Source organism: Balaenoptera ricei, chromosome 4 (genome assembly GCF_028023285.1).
Source record: "Balaenoptera ricei isolate mBalRic1 chromosome 4, mBalRic1.hap2, whole genome shotgun sequence".
NCBI lineage: Eukaryota > Metazoa > Chordata > Mammalia > Artiodactyla > Balaenopteridae > Balaenoptera > Balaenoptera ricei.
In genome coordinates, this window is record NC_082642.1 from 85,482,878 (window position 1) to 85,498,028 (window position 15,151).

The following is a 15,151-nucleotide window of genomic DNA, read 5'->3' on the forward strand; positions in this document are numbered from 1 at the left end:
ACTTCGTTTTAATCCCCCTTTTTACCTTAGATTTAAAAAATGTCTAAAACGCTGCAGTACACTGGATTTAATTCCTAATGTTTTAAGGCCTAAATTGGAGTCAAAAGAAATAAAGACTGATATTTTAGGCAAAGAGATGTTTAATAGCACATTTCAGGTAATTAAACAATGGGATGTAGTTAGGAATGTTCTAAACAGCACACTAGGAAAATAGTTTTAATATTTCCTGTGTAAGTAGGAAGCAGGGAGCAGATGAGTATTTCATGTCACGGGTCATGGTCATGAGTGTTCCTCCTGGGAGGAGGGGAGCTATTTAATGACTTTTCAAGCTAAAAAGGCTCTTAGATATCCTTTAATATAGTACCACTGTTTTGCAAAGAAAAACACTGAGGCCCATTTCCAGTGCTGGCAGAGTGAAGAGAAAAGTCGACTAGGAAAAACAAACCTGAGTTCAAACCCAGAATTTACTTCTCACTAGTCTCGTGAACTTGAGAAGCCCCAGGCTTGCTATACCTCAGCATCCTTATGTGAGAACTGGAGATACTAACTTCAGAATCCCTTTTCCTTTGAGGCTTGCTGTAAAGGTAAGGTTCAAGGAGTCGGTGTGTCATTTACTCATTTATTTAACAGTGATCAAAGAACTGCAGTGACACAGGCAAGATGCTAGTGCTGAGAATCTAGCAATGAACCTGTCACGGTCCCATCCTTAGGAGCTCACATGCTGGTCAGGAAGATGAGGCACATAAACATATCATATAATGTGGCTCAGGTTTTGGACACCGTTAAACACTGGAAAGACTCAACAATAAGCAAAAGGAAGGGACCATCATTATAATTAAAATTAGTGTGCACAGTTTCTAGGCCTCATAAATGTATTCTAAAGGCATTAATGAATAAAATAATTATTCTTTGTTTCAGGGTCACAAGGTATGAAGTGATGGGACTTGAACAGGTTGGTTGTTCTCAACCTTGGCTGCACATCAGAATCTCCTTGGAGGTTCAAAACAAACAAACAAGCAAAACCGATAACTGATGTCTGGGCCCCAGAGTAGATACAAGAAATCAGATTTTCTGGTTGTGTGGCATTAGCACATTATAAAAGCTCCCAGGTGATTTCATTTTCAGCTAGGCTGAGAACCACTGGCCTGTATAATATCTAAGCTCTAACGTTTCGTGATTTGACTACTGATTCAATTGTCCCATGTCATTCTTTTCTAGGAAACTAGGTTTGGTCTTAGACCTTAGGGTTTCTCTAATGACCTCTGAAAAGTCATTAAGAAAAGGCCATATACACTTAAATTCCAGTGAAGAGGCATTAACAGAAGTATGATTAGAAGCAGGGAGCCTGGGGGTGTGTAAGTACCACAAACTAAACAAATGACTAATAACAGTGGACAAATAAGGAGGACATTACAAAGTTTGTCTTGTCAAAGGCACTTAATTATACAAAAACCACTGAACTTGGCCCAAACTCATGTATGAAATCCACCTAGGTGCCACACATATAAAAGCCATATTCAGAATATATTCACAACTAAACTAGGTCAAGTATCTTTAGAAGTTTGTTAGACACGAAATATTTTGTTTCGATTTTAAAGGACTAGAAAAACTATTAAGGTTTTCTACTTTCCTCAATATTTTTCTCTGCCTAAAATACATTTGCTTATAGGATTACCCTTGCAAGGTAGTAGCCATAAATCAATGGAGGAGAAGTTCCCTAAAGAGTTCAAGAGTAAGGTAGAAAGCCTTACACAGAGGGGTATTTAGGATCTTCATCATATTGTAAAACTATTAACCAATAAATAATACCATTACCCAATTTTTCACCTTAGCATTCCGCAGCGTTTTGTAGTTTGGGAATGATACGTATTATCTGACGCATACCAACCCTGCTTCTCCCCTAGTTGTCCTCCATCTCAGCAAAGGCACCACTCACTATTGAATTGTTTAGGCAGGAATCATCCAGGCACCTTATGCTCTCTTGACCCATACCTGCCTATTATCAGGCTCAGGTCATTCTACCTCCACCTACTCTTTTCACATCCATGACCACTGCCATAATGTTCTGTGTCAACATCATCTATACCTAGACTAGTGGTTCTCAAACTTTTGGCTCTCAGGACCCTTTTACAGTCCTAAAAATTACTGAATACCCCAAAGAGCTTTTGTTTATGTGGCCTATATCTTTCAATATTTACCATGTTTAGAAATTATGACTAATTGTTTCAAATATTTATTAAAAATAACAATAAGCCCATCAACTGTTAATATAAATAGGTGTCTTAATGAAACCTAACTATATTTTCCAAAACAAACAAAATGAGTGAACAAGTAGTTTATGTGTTTTCCAATGTCTTTAATGTCTGCCTTAACACAAATCAGCTGGGTTCTCAAATCTGTCTCTGCATTTAATCTCTTGTGAGATGTTGTGGCTTTAGTGTCTAAAGATAACCTGGCCTTACACGGATACATGGTTTAAAAGGGAGGAAAATTTTAATAGCCTTTTCAGATGATTGTGGATATATCGTCTAGTCTCTGGAAAATTCCGTTGGACACTTGGGACAGAATGAGTGAAAAAAGATGAATAATTAGTATTATTAGGAAATATCATTATGAAAATAGTTATAATCTTGTGGACTCACTGAAAGGTCTCCAAGGAGCTTCCAGGGCCTGCGTACCACACTTTGAGAACTGCTGGCCCAGACTGCTGCCCTGGCCTCCTTATGATTCCTTAGCTTCCACTCTGGCTCCCCTACAATCCACTCTCCTCTCCAAAGCCAGAGTGTCCATTTAAATATGCAAGTCACATTATATCACCACCTACTTCTGACTCTCTTTGGACCCTAGATTAAAATATGCAATCTCTCTGAGGGTCTCCAAGGCCCTGCACAACTCAGCCCTGCCAAGCTTTCCAACATCACCTGGACCCCTTCCTCCCGTCACTCCAGTTACACTTCAACTTCTTCAAAATCACTAAACTCCCTCTCACCTCAGTCTCATGCAAGCTATTCTCCTCTGCCTTGAACATTCTTCTATCCTTTTCTGCCTGCCTCACCCTTCAGAACTCAGCTTACATGATTCTTCCTCAGAGAGACGTTTCCTGAACAAATGCTAGAGATAGTATTTTCATTTTACAAATCAGCAAACTGAGGCTCAAAGTATTAAGAAACTTGCCTAATGTTCTCACAAATAATATCTCCAGAATTTGGATTCAGATCCCACACCAACATCCATGAACTTAATCACTCTGCTACACAGTCGCTTAAACAGTAACTGTAAAAAAACTTTAAAATTAAAAAAAAATTTTTTTTTTGTAAAGGCTAAATCCTACAGGGCTCTCCTGACCTTGTTATTAACCTCTTTACTTTTGAAAACATCTGAAGCAGTTGTTTATGTTTATAGTCAAGAAAGTCTTCCCCTCTGGACCCAAGTCTCCCAGTGGGTCCTTAGGTGTCCCAGGTGGCACCCCTGACATCTCCAAGGCTCCCGCATGCAGAGAGGGATATCCCAGCCAGGAGCCTGGGAACAGCACACGACAACACAGCCACAGGACTGCTTCTGCAGTACCGGCCTGCAGACCGCCAGCAGCCTTCCCACTTCACTCCTCCTCCTCACTAGAGATCCTCCCTGGGGGCTCCAGATCACCCCCAGAGCAAAGTAACATGACCCTCCACATTTCCTTGAACTCTTCATCGGATTCCCCCCAACTGGAGTGTCCCAGCTTCAAATCACATTGAGTTCTTCAGATTCAGGCTCCTTAGCTCGAGGTGGTGGGAGATAAAGACAGATGATCCGCAGGGTTCAGGCTGGGGTTTCTGAAACAGTTTAGCCACTTCCTGACTCCATAAACCTGAACAAGTCTGTCTGCTACTCTGAAGCTTAGTTCTCTTATTGCAAAGATGGGGCTAACTATGTCAGTGGATCGCTATGAAGAATAAAAGGGGCAGAAGTTGTGAAGAAACTCTGTAAATCCTGAAGTTATACAGTCAAGGAAGTTATCATTAAAAGTTATTATTATATATGATTAATTTAGAGACATTTTGCATCTAAGGCTCCTCCCTCCCACAGATGCTTAGAAAGTGGCCTCAGAATCAGAGCCCTTTATTTATTTATTTATAATTTATTTATCTATTCATTTTTGGCTGTGTTGGGTCTTCGTTTCTGTGCGAGGGCTTTCTCTAGTTGCGGCAAGCAGGGGCCACTCTTCATCGCGGTGCGCGGGCCTCTCACTATCGCGGCCTCTCTTGTTGCGGAGCACAGGCTCCAGACGCGCAGGCTCAGTAATTGTGGCTCACGGGCCTAGTTGCTCCGCGGCATGTGGGATCTTCCCAGACCAGGGCTCGAACCCGTGTCCCCTGCATTAGCAGGCAGATTCTCAACCACTGCGCCACCAGGGAAGCCCCTTTATTTTTTTTTAACTTTTTATCTTTTTAATTAATTTTTATTGGAGTATAGTTGCTGTACAATGTTGTGTTAGTTTCTGCTGTACAGCAAAGTGAATCAGCTGTACGTATTCATATCAATATATCCTATCTTTTTTGGATTTCCTTCCTATTTAGGTCACCGCAAAGCACTGAATAGAGTTCTCAGTGTTTTACAGTAGGTTCTCATTAGTTATCTATTTTATACATAGTAGTGTATACATGTCAATCCCCATCTCCCAATTCATCACACCAACACCCTGCCCCGGTATCCGTATGTCATTCTCTAGGTCTGTGTCTCTATGTCTGTCAGAGCCCTTTAGATGTGCTGCATTTCTCTTTGGACAACAAGTAAAGCTCTGTAGCTTGATGGGTAGGCCATCAGATAGAATCCAAAATGTAGTATATTAACTTGGTCTCCTATGTCTAATGAGACTGTTTATGAGAGTTCTCATAAAATCTATAATAATTCTAGAAAGAAGTCATAGCGAATATACATTATGACAAAGTACTCAAGAAAGAGACAAGAAAAGACTAATTACTACTAACAAATTTTTCAAAGCAAATCAACACTGTAATATCTATGTAAAAATATGCTCTCAACAAGACTAAAAGCAATAGTTTTTGACTGTTAAGCCCAGTACTTTCTTTAAAATATAATTGTATGAGACAAAGCTTTAGTTTCTAAAGATCTTCTAAAATATTCCTATTGCTTCCTCAAATACAGACTGCCTCATTTCCTGCAAATTGTTTTTCTAAGTCTGTTCAAGAATATCAACTTCATTAAAACTTAAAAGACAATCCTGAGTTATGGCTTGATGAGATCTCTGTGGGATGAAAGAAATCAAGAGATCACAGTACCTGCTATTTTAAAGCGATCTTACAATGGAAACATAATTTGTTGATGAGAATGCACTGCTGTAGAGAAAACAGGATTAAAAAAAACACATACAAAATATCAGTTTAAACCCTAGGATGGGTTTCTAAAGAGAATAGCCTGGGTTTTTTTTAACAAGACATTAAGCCAAATATCATTTAATTAGGCTGATTTTGTAGTTCAGATATGAGTCATACTTTTAAAGGAGAAAATACAATAAAACTACTGGCTATAAATGTAAAGTATCACCTGTCATGTGAATGTATTCTTAATCTATATATTGACCAGAATTATTTCAATTTATAAAAATCTAATTTATATTCCATAAATTACATGATTAAGCATTTCTCCTTTTTTTGTCAGTTTTCTTCTTGAAGTTTCTATTTTCTGTGATGCTTCCTTCATCAACATCAAAGGATATATTTGATAGTAAAATTTTGAATGAGTATGCTATTAAATACTATACATCTACCAAAACAAGTCAGAAAAATACTAAAATATTTTGAGTAACCTCAATTTTTATAACAGAAACAAGGACTCAGAAACAAGCAGAAATAGGGACTCAGAAAAATGGCAAATGAAAATCAACAAAATTTAGTAAAATTATAATCACTTCTTGGATTTATTTTATCCAGTCGGTATAAATATACTACATCATTCTTTAAGAGGGAGGTAATATAAAACCAAAAACTTAAGTTATGAAAAACATCTAATGTTTTTTAGGTGAGGAATTTTCCTGATTACTTCTGTTTTTTTAATGCTCTGGTTTGAGGGAAGGAATTAAATTGTATAGAAAAATAATAAAATCACAAAATCACTTAAAATACATAGATTTAGGCTTATCTAACTACTCTGTACTTTCCAGAGAGGCTCTCATTTGAAAACTCAAAGAGTGATACGAATGATCTCCAAGGTTCCTGGCTGCTCCAACATTCAAAGATTCTATAAACACCTTTCCCTTCCCGACGATGAATGCTATCCATTACCTGCAGCAACTCCTGAGTCAAAACATAAATAATTCTGGAGTCAATCATTTGTACAGATGTTTCTATTCAAAAGTAAAACAAATATTGGAAATGAATAAGCCATGTAATTCACATGGATGTGCTAATAGCTTAGATATGACAAATTAAGTGGTATCAACATTTAAGCAAATATTCCAGCAGGTCTGGCTCATACAGGTATTTCACATATAAATAATTACTCAGGTAGTAATGATGACCATAGGAATGCTCCTTTCTTTATTAGAAAGTCCACAAACAGAAATGTTCTAAAGGCTTTTTTATGGTTCAGTGCCCTCAGCCAACGTGCCAGTTCAAGGTCTCCAACATTTCATTTCCAAAGAGCTACAGCCCACACAGTGCCTAAGGGGCTAACTATTCCTGCACTGTCTGTATGTCTTCACTGTTGGATTTACTTTTATAATGCAGGCTGCTATAGGATGGTCACTTTATTTTTTTTTAATTTATTTTATTCAAGTAGAGTTGATTTACAAAGTTGTGTTAATTTCTGCTGTACAGCAAAGTGATTCAGTTATACACATATTATACATTTTTTCATATTCTTTTCCATTATTCAGTATCACAGGATATTGAATATAGTTCCCTGTGCTATACAGTAGGACCTTGCTGTTTATCCATCCTATTTATAATAGTTTGCATAGGATGTTCATTTTAGAACCCCAATTGCCTATGTCTCCTTCTACCCGTTACCTCCTCTATGAGACCGTATTCCTGTTCTAATTACAAAATAATAATGATAACAATCCTTAATGGTAAAAATAAATAATGCACAAAATTATTTCCATTCTTTGACAGAGGACACCCAGTTCATCATACTACTTTTTTCTGTGTTGTGTTGTGAAGTGCACAGGCAAGAAGAATCAACTGGATCAAGTTCTAGCCCCAATCTTTCCACAATCTAGCTGTGCAATCTTGTATAAACCACCAACTTGCTATGGCTCAAGGATTTCGTATCTTAGGAAGGATTTTGCTACACAATCCCAGTGTAAGCCATCACTGTGCTCCAGGGAGGGCACTCACAAAGCATCTGAGGTGTCCTGTGGTCCTGGAACTGTGCGATGGGAGGTCTTGCCCTGTCAATTCTCACATTTTCATAATGCAATATCATGATTTTGAAATCTGAGACCTTTACTGTGTAATTTCAGTATTCCCTCTGTGTTTATGAGGTTTCAACATGATATGCATCAGAACTTGGTGAGCTAAGACAAGGATTAAGAGACACTCAATGTGTCAGCCCTGAAATCAGAAATACAACCGTGGCCTTTCCCATCCAATACCTGGCTTAGCTTCACTGTTTCAGGCTCTCTCCCCTGGCAAGTCTGGTCCATGGAACTTGTGTCTCGACAGAAATTCAGAGTGGAAATTCTTTATCAGGACAAGTTATTCCACTTTACCATTTGTGACTCAGTTTGTAGTTCACAGAATATGGCTTAGAAGGGCTAGTGAGTTCAAGGATAACTCAAATATTAAGTGAACATAACATCAAAGCGCTTGTAAAACAGATTTGCTCAGATAGTTTTTCCTTTTGGTGTTTAGCAACTTCCTCCCAATCCAGCTAAAGAATCTTCTCTGGAATTGAGATGTGGAAGGTGCTATATCTCTCTATATAGGCTCATCCCATACTACGTGAATCATAGTCACTGACAGCAAATCAACAGATTAATTGTTTGGCTTTGTTAGTAACAGTAACAGGACACTATCATCTTCCCCAAAAGCTCTGCTGCACCCTACGCTCCCATTCTTCTAAGCTAAGTTTCATAACAAACTGAAGTCCACGGTGGGCAGAAACATGTGTGCTGCCTTTGCACTGGGCATGTCTTAACAGGTCCTGTCATCTCTCTGCCAGATTATTACTGTGACATTTAAGCTAAAGGAATTCACCAGTCATGATCCTCTTTGCCAAAATGTACACTAAGTAGATGAAAAAGAGGGAAAGATTAAATGAACATTGAAAAAAACAATAAACTTAGCAATTCCCTCAAAGTCTCTATTTTCTAATAAAGATGCTAAGGAAAAGGTCACAGGAAGCAATTTTCTTATACAAAATTAAGCCACGCAAATCACTCATCTCCAAATCAACTTCAACAAAGATCAGTCGAGTTTATCTTATCCATTCACAAAAACAATCTACCTATCATCTTGATGACCTTGTTTGTAACTGAGGAGGCTGAGTAGGGTCTATTCACAAACATTATTATCCCAACTAGAGTGCAAGAACATACTTCAGAGACTGAGATATAAGAGTCACAAGGAACTCAGAGCCTTGAAGTCCCTTGCAGACCACATAAGCCCTGAGAGAAAATGGCCCCCAAATGATCCTTGCACAACAATACAACGGATTTGACTTCCCCCTAATATGAATTATTTACTGTGCAGAGATAACTCTAGTATTTTGCATACATCTTCCCTGTATAAAATGAACAGGCCATATTAATTGAATATAAAATAATAGGCTTTACTAGCTCCTGCCTTCAGATCATAATTATTTTTGTTTACTCCTGAAATTTACTATTTCATCAACATCACGGAATAAGAAAATGAGACCACTAGGGAGTGAATAACATCATGAAAACTCAATGGAAAAATGAGATGAGACGGCTTTTTCATAAGGCTTAATCCCAAATTTCTAAACTAATTCTGAGCCCCACTTGTCCAGACTTTCCAAGTGTTTTCTTCACCCAATGACCCTAGCCCATATGCTTCATTCCTGGAACCCAGGAGAACATGACAGTCAGAGTTGCAAAGATGCTAACCTAAACTAGTCAACTGATCACAGAGCAAGCTTTCTCTCCAGACAGTATTTCCTTTCAGTTGTCCACAGTAAGGGTAGATCATCTGCAGATTGCAAATGACCCTGTGGGCCACACCCAGAGGATCAATAAAGTCTGATGGAAGCACAGACCTTGGAAATTCTGCTTTCATTCTCTCAAGGTAGCCTGGCTTAAAATGGGAATAATCACTCTGAAATTTTGAGGTATCCAATTTCCCTTTGTAAACAGAGACACATCAAAGAACAACCATTTGAATTTAGGGCCAAAGAAGAGAATCAGCTTCAGAAAGGCCAGGCCTAGAAGATGTCTGATAAGTCTAAAGTTTTCTTTACACTCCCTGTGACCAAATTGCAGATACTATGTTGTTCCCGTAATGTCCCAAAAGTAAGTGTGAGTGTGCAAAGGATGGGAGTAATAGGACAGAAAAGTTAATGAGCAGAGCCATTGGAAACAATGAGAGTAATGGGAGGAAGAGAATAGGAAAAGGAGGTCTGTGTAAAAGGAAGTGAAAGGGCATGGGTAAAAATGGGGAGGTGAGAAATTGATCAGAATGTGAGAAAGACTGGACATGATGTGTTGCTAGAGAAAGATTTAGAAAAAGACAGTAAATTTAAGTTCATCTGGTGTCTACTAAGTGTCTGTTATGTGTTAAGAATTGTGCTAAGTGTTATGAGAGATATAGGGAGGAAGGTTTATTTATATTTAGGTCCTCAGTAGGCAGATTAAACACTGGATGGATGGATGGATGGATGGATGGATGGATGGATGGATGGACGGACGGATGAAGGGATGGATGGATGGATGGACGGATGAAGGGATAGATGAGAAAGAGAGAGAGAGGGAGAATGAGGTGGTCACTGCCCTCAAGGACTCTACAAGCTCTATGGGACCAGGAGCATCTATATATGTAACTCTCACCCTAGTCAAACCGTGGTTTCATCAAGGTATAAAGTGTTTTCCTGAATATGGGACAAGACGCTATTAACTAACAGAGGGCGACTGAAAGATGTCTGAAAATTTTTGGAGAACGGGGGCCAGAATGGAAGAGGGGGATCCTGGTTCTCTTCCATGGATGCCCCCAGGTGCTTTTCAGAAGGGGAGGGGGGTGTCAGCCTCTAGGGAGCCCACCGTCTGTACCTCTACTGACCTGGTCTCCGCCTCACTGGCCTCTTGCGGCCGCTGCAGAAGCGCACTTTGCTGAATACCCCGAGGACGTGCCTCTCGCACAGGGAGCGCCCGTCTTTGCTGGGGCTGGAACGGCGCTTGGAGGCCGACACCCGGTCGCTGTTGGACTCCCTCGCCTGTCGCTTCTGCCGGATCAAGGAGCTGGCTATCGCTGCAGCCATAGCTGCTCAGCGCGGGCCCCAGGCCCCGGGTTCCACTGCGCCCTCGGGATCACGCTCCGCCGGGGCGAGGGCAGGACCTCGGCGGCCTGGAGGGACAGGGCAGGCGCGGGGAGGCAGTGCTAATATTTGAGAAGGCCGCAGTACCGAAAACCGGGCGCCCACAACGTTTAGTCAGAGTCTGGGCAGTGGCGACAAAATGTGTGAAAATCCAGATGTAAACTTCCCCAACCGCTGGCGGCGGGGGCGGGGCCGTCCCAGGCCTTCCTGTTAACTAGACTCTTGCACCCCAAACTTGCACCCCAAGGCGATCCGCGTCCAAGGGGCAGTGGGGAGTTTGGTCACACTGCGTTCGGAGTACCAAGTGGAAAGGGAAGAAGGATGTCCAAAACAACAAGCCGTGCCTCTGTTGGAGAGGCGCAAGCGTTGTAAGGTGTCCAAAGTATATCTACACATACATACATATAAAACCCGTTTACAAAGCAGTCTGGACCGAGGCGGGTAGCGTGCCCCCGGTAGAAAATACTAAAAAGTGAATAAAACGTTCCTTTAGAAAACAAGCCACCAACCGCAAGAGAGGAGAGGAAGGCAGCAATTTAACTCCCTGCGGCCCGCAGTTCTGGAGATTAGGAGGTCCGTCCCGGCTGGGTGAGGTCTACGGAATGCATCGCACCGGCTGCGGTTCTCCCGGGGCCCGCCGCCCGAGTTCTGGAATTCCGAGAGGCGCGAAGTGGGAGCGGTTAGCCGGAGTCGGGGTAGGGGCGCCAGGCGGGGGCAGCTGTTTCCAGCTGCGGCGATCGCGACTCCCCGCCAGCAGCGCTGCAAGGAGAGCGGGAGGCGCGGGAGGCGAGGGAGGGGGGAGGGAAGGAGGGACGGGGAAAGAGGAAGGAAGGGAGGGAGGGAGATCCTCGAGGGCCAGGCACCCCTCCGGGAGAAACCCGCGAGAGGCGAGCGCCGCGGATACGCGGGGTCCCTAGAGCAGGTGCTCTTTCTCTTTCCTCTTTCTTTCTGGCACAAGACGGGCACAGTTGGTGATTATTTAGGGAATCCTAAATCTGGAATGACTCAGTAGTTTAAATAAGCCCCCTCAAAAGGCAGCGATGCCGAAGGTCTCCTCTCCAGCTCGGCGCCCACACGCCTTTAACTGGAGCTCCCCGCCATGGTCCTCCAGGGGCCGCCGCACCGAGCCGCTCTCCGCACAGGCTCAGAGGGAGCGAGGGAAGGAGGGGGCGCCCTAGCGAGCTCGGGATCAGGTCATCGCCGCGCTGCCCAGGGCTCCCAGGCTCGCGCGGCCCGGCAGTCGGCGGCTCACAGGCATCAGATCAGATGGGGATTACCCGCCGGACGCGAGGCCGATCACTCAGTCCCGCGCGGCCCATCCCGGCCGAGGAAGGAAGGGACCCGCGCGCTGCGAACAGCCGCGCGGCGGCTCGGGTGGGGCGGGGGCTGGCTGCGGGCGACGTCTGCTCGAGGCGGCTGCGGCTCCACTTCGGAGCTGCCCACCATGGTCTGGCGCCCGGGGCGCAAGAGGGGCCCCCTAGGCCGCCGGGTCTGGGGGGCGGGAGGCGGCCGAGTGTACCACTGGGGCCCTCGGGGCCCGACGCAGACTCTGGGGCCGGGGCCAGGAAGCAGGTGCGGGCTGCCGCCAACTCGGCCAACTTGCGCGGGTGGCAGCTCGGAGCCGCGGGCTAGCGGGGTGCCCCCCGCCGCCTCCTCCCCAGGCCCCGGAGGGGGCGCTCAGGGCTGAGTCCCATTCGGGGGCTGAGGCTCCAGGCGCGCCGAGCCGCACCGGCTCCTGGACGCCACCGCCGCCGCCTAGCCGGCTCGCTGGGTTGGAGCGCTAGCTCCCCAGGAAACTCCAGGCAGGGACGACCGCCACCGAGACGGAGGGTGGGACGAAGCGTGGGCGGCCGCCGGTGTACCTTTGGCACTGCTCGCCCACCCGCTGAAAGCTTGGGAGCGCCCAGGTGGGGCCAGCCTGGGGGCCAGGCTCCCGGAGCGCAAGGAAGCGCAGAGAGCTCGGGTCCTCCTCCCCTCCCTCGCGCCCTCTGTTCCCAGACTCTTCCCCCTCCCTCCCGTCACCCCTCTCCCCCTTCTCCGTCTTCTGTCGTTCCCCTTTTCTCCTCTCTACGCAATCCTACGTGATTGAGGTTTGTATGAGGAATTCTCAGAGGCAGAACGAAAGAACTGCAGCTTCGGTCGGCTCTGTACCGTCCCTCCCCCAGGAGAAAACACTACCGGCCCGTTAAAGGATCCCGGGTACACAGAGAGGGGCTAGGGGTGAGGCGCCGACAAAGCAGTCTGCCGTCTCGCCAGTAAGCTGAAGCACAAAGAATTCTCTTTTTAGAAAGGAAGGCAGCGGACACTGGAGAAAGTAACAATGGCCTGTTGGGTCCACCTTCAGCACATTTTGGAACAGGAAAAAGTGTCTCCATATTTGAGGAACCCAGATCTCTGGTTTCTATCAGGAAACGTGCAAAACAGGCTCAATCCTTAAAATGAGGAACCAGGTGAGCACCCTGCACTGAGGGGAGGATGGAGGTGGAGTGAGAGGGTGACTGTGGGCAAGGGCAGTCAACAACCAGCTGCGGAGGGCAATCGGGTCTCCAGGAGTGCTTGTGATGACAGCTGGATGCAACAGAAAACTCAGCGGAGAAGATAATGTCACCCAAGTTAAAATGCAGCATGAAAAAATTTGGAAACATAAAGGAGTAGTCATGCTAAGGCCTGGAAGTGGCTATTAGTCATACTTAGTATCTCTCTTCAATCAGTCTTCAAATATCCCTAGTCCCTCCCCTTAACAGACATTTCGCTAAGCATCAAGGGTAGTGCCAAAAGATTTAATGGATGATTTCCAAGCAGAAACACGTATGTTGGAAATACCCTAAGAGTGGGCAAGGAACATGAAGGCCCTGGCAGCTACTGAGAATGGATGTGGGCTGTGGAGAGGGCCCAGGAATTCTCTAGATGTGGGCACAAACCTGTGGGCCTAGTAGAAGGAGAAGAATTGAGGCCTGTGAGGCTGTTTAGAGCAAGCACTGTGTTAAACGGCCCCACCACGTCTGGGGGCCTGGACCTTGCATGCTGCAGCTGGACATAACACAGGCAGACAGGTTTATGAGGCAGACAGCTGGGAGGAGGATTAAATAGGCAAGGTGCCCTGAGAGGGGGGAATCCCAGCTGTCAATGGGGAGCACCACATCCCCTGCAGCTGTTCAGTGTGCCTGAATAAGGGCAGTAAACTTGGGATTCTAACAGTACATAACAAAAAGATACACACACACACACACACACGCACACAGGCGACCACACACAGACCTCTTCTCCAAAAGTGAAGCCAGCCAAATACATTTTCAAAAGCGCATCTGGATGTGGTAAGGGACATTACTGAAAATCAATTGTTATCACTGTCAATGATACGGGAAATGTTCTGGGAACATCTGGGAAATGTTCACATTTCACAGATAAAATTACGTGTTTTCCTTCCTTGGCTACCACGAGGCTTGTCTTATTCTTGAGGAAGGCAGGTACAAATAGTACTGGCTGGCTTTGGGGGCTCCTTGCCTCTTGCAGTTCAACACCCAAAAAGAAAAAGGTCAGCTAAGGTGAGGAATCCAGAGAAATGGGCGAGAGAGGGGTGTATAGTGAGGTCTTGAGAAAATCACTGCTAAACTCTTGAGTCTTTTTCTTATCCTCAAGATGGGAATAATCATTCCCATCTACCTCACAGAACTGAATATGTATGTGCAAGCATTCTGAAAAGTGGAAAATGCCAAATGAGTAAAAGAGATGATGACAGTGTTTATTTTTTTAAGAAAATGCATGATATTCTTCTGAGATGCTTTTTTTAAATGTAGATTCCTGATGGTTTCTCAGAACGTGAAACAGAAATCTCTGTGAGTAGAGCCCAGGAATTTTGAGTTTTTGACAAGTTCTTCAGGTGTCCAAGTTTGAGAGATATATAGAATAGATACATTTTAGATAACACATAATCCTAGAAGGGAGAAATAGACTCTCAAAAATTTAACACACTTTACTAGAACTACCGTCTGTGCCCGCCCCCACCCCACAAAAAAAAAAAGGGCCTGGAAAGAGAATGTGTGTTCTCTAATCTTTGAGTGTGTTAATTTTTTTTTTCCTGTAGGTTTATGAGACATGAAAGATGTTTTGATGCAGAAGGTAGCCAGTGCAGCAGCACAGGATAGAAGAGGGTGATGGGGGAAGAGATGAAAAAGCAGGTAACAGTTGCTGTTTGAAGTTTTCTTTGTCTTGACATGACAGCATCGTTAGGCATTTAAGGAACAAAATGAAAACAATAAATGCTAGCTTTCTGAAAGTGACATTCCATGTCTTTAGATCGCTACTAAGAGAATGTGGTGTTTTCAATTCAGTTAGACAACAAAAACTTTACTTCTTCCCTTGCACTCCTGTGGCTATTGTCAGGGTGCTTTTTAGCTGTTGAGCCCTTTAACTCATCATCAGCATCATTTACTTCAGTTCTCCAGTGAGAAGAAGAGGTAAATACAGGGAAATCTGAGAAGTTAGGTCCTATTTACATGGCTGTTGAGATCAGAAGCAATACCCTCGTTAATTTTTTTATATTCAGAAATTCAGGGACTTCCCTGGCGGTCTAGTGGTTAAGACTTCGCCTTCCAATGCAGGGGGTGCGGGTTTGATCCCTGGTCAGGGAGCTAAGATCTCACATGTCTCGCAGCCA

The 15,151-nt window shown here is 44.1% G+C and overlaps 1 protein-coding gene across 2 annotated transcripts in view; it reads right to left on the bottom strand.

Annotated features, from left to right (window-relative positions):
- FGF12 (fibroblast growth factor 12) overlaps positions 1–15,151 on the bottom strand; it is a 356,679-nt gene that overhangs the window by 235,895 nt on the left and 105,633 nt on the right. Inside the window, exon 1 of one of the 2 annotated variants that reach the window (XM_059922085.1) lies at positions 10,239–10,437. The exons of the other annotated variant lie outside the window; for it this stretch is intronic. Within the exon in view, the coding sequence (XP_059778068.1) occupies positions 10,239–10,437 (199 nt within the window). Of the gene's footprint in view, positions 1–10,238; positions 10,438–15,151 lie in introns of those variants that run through there. 2 annotated transcript variants of the gene reach the window in all.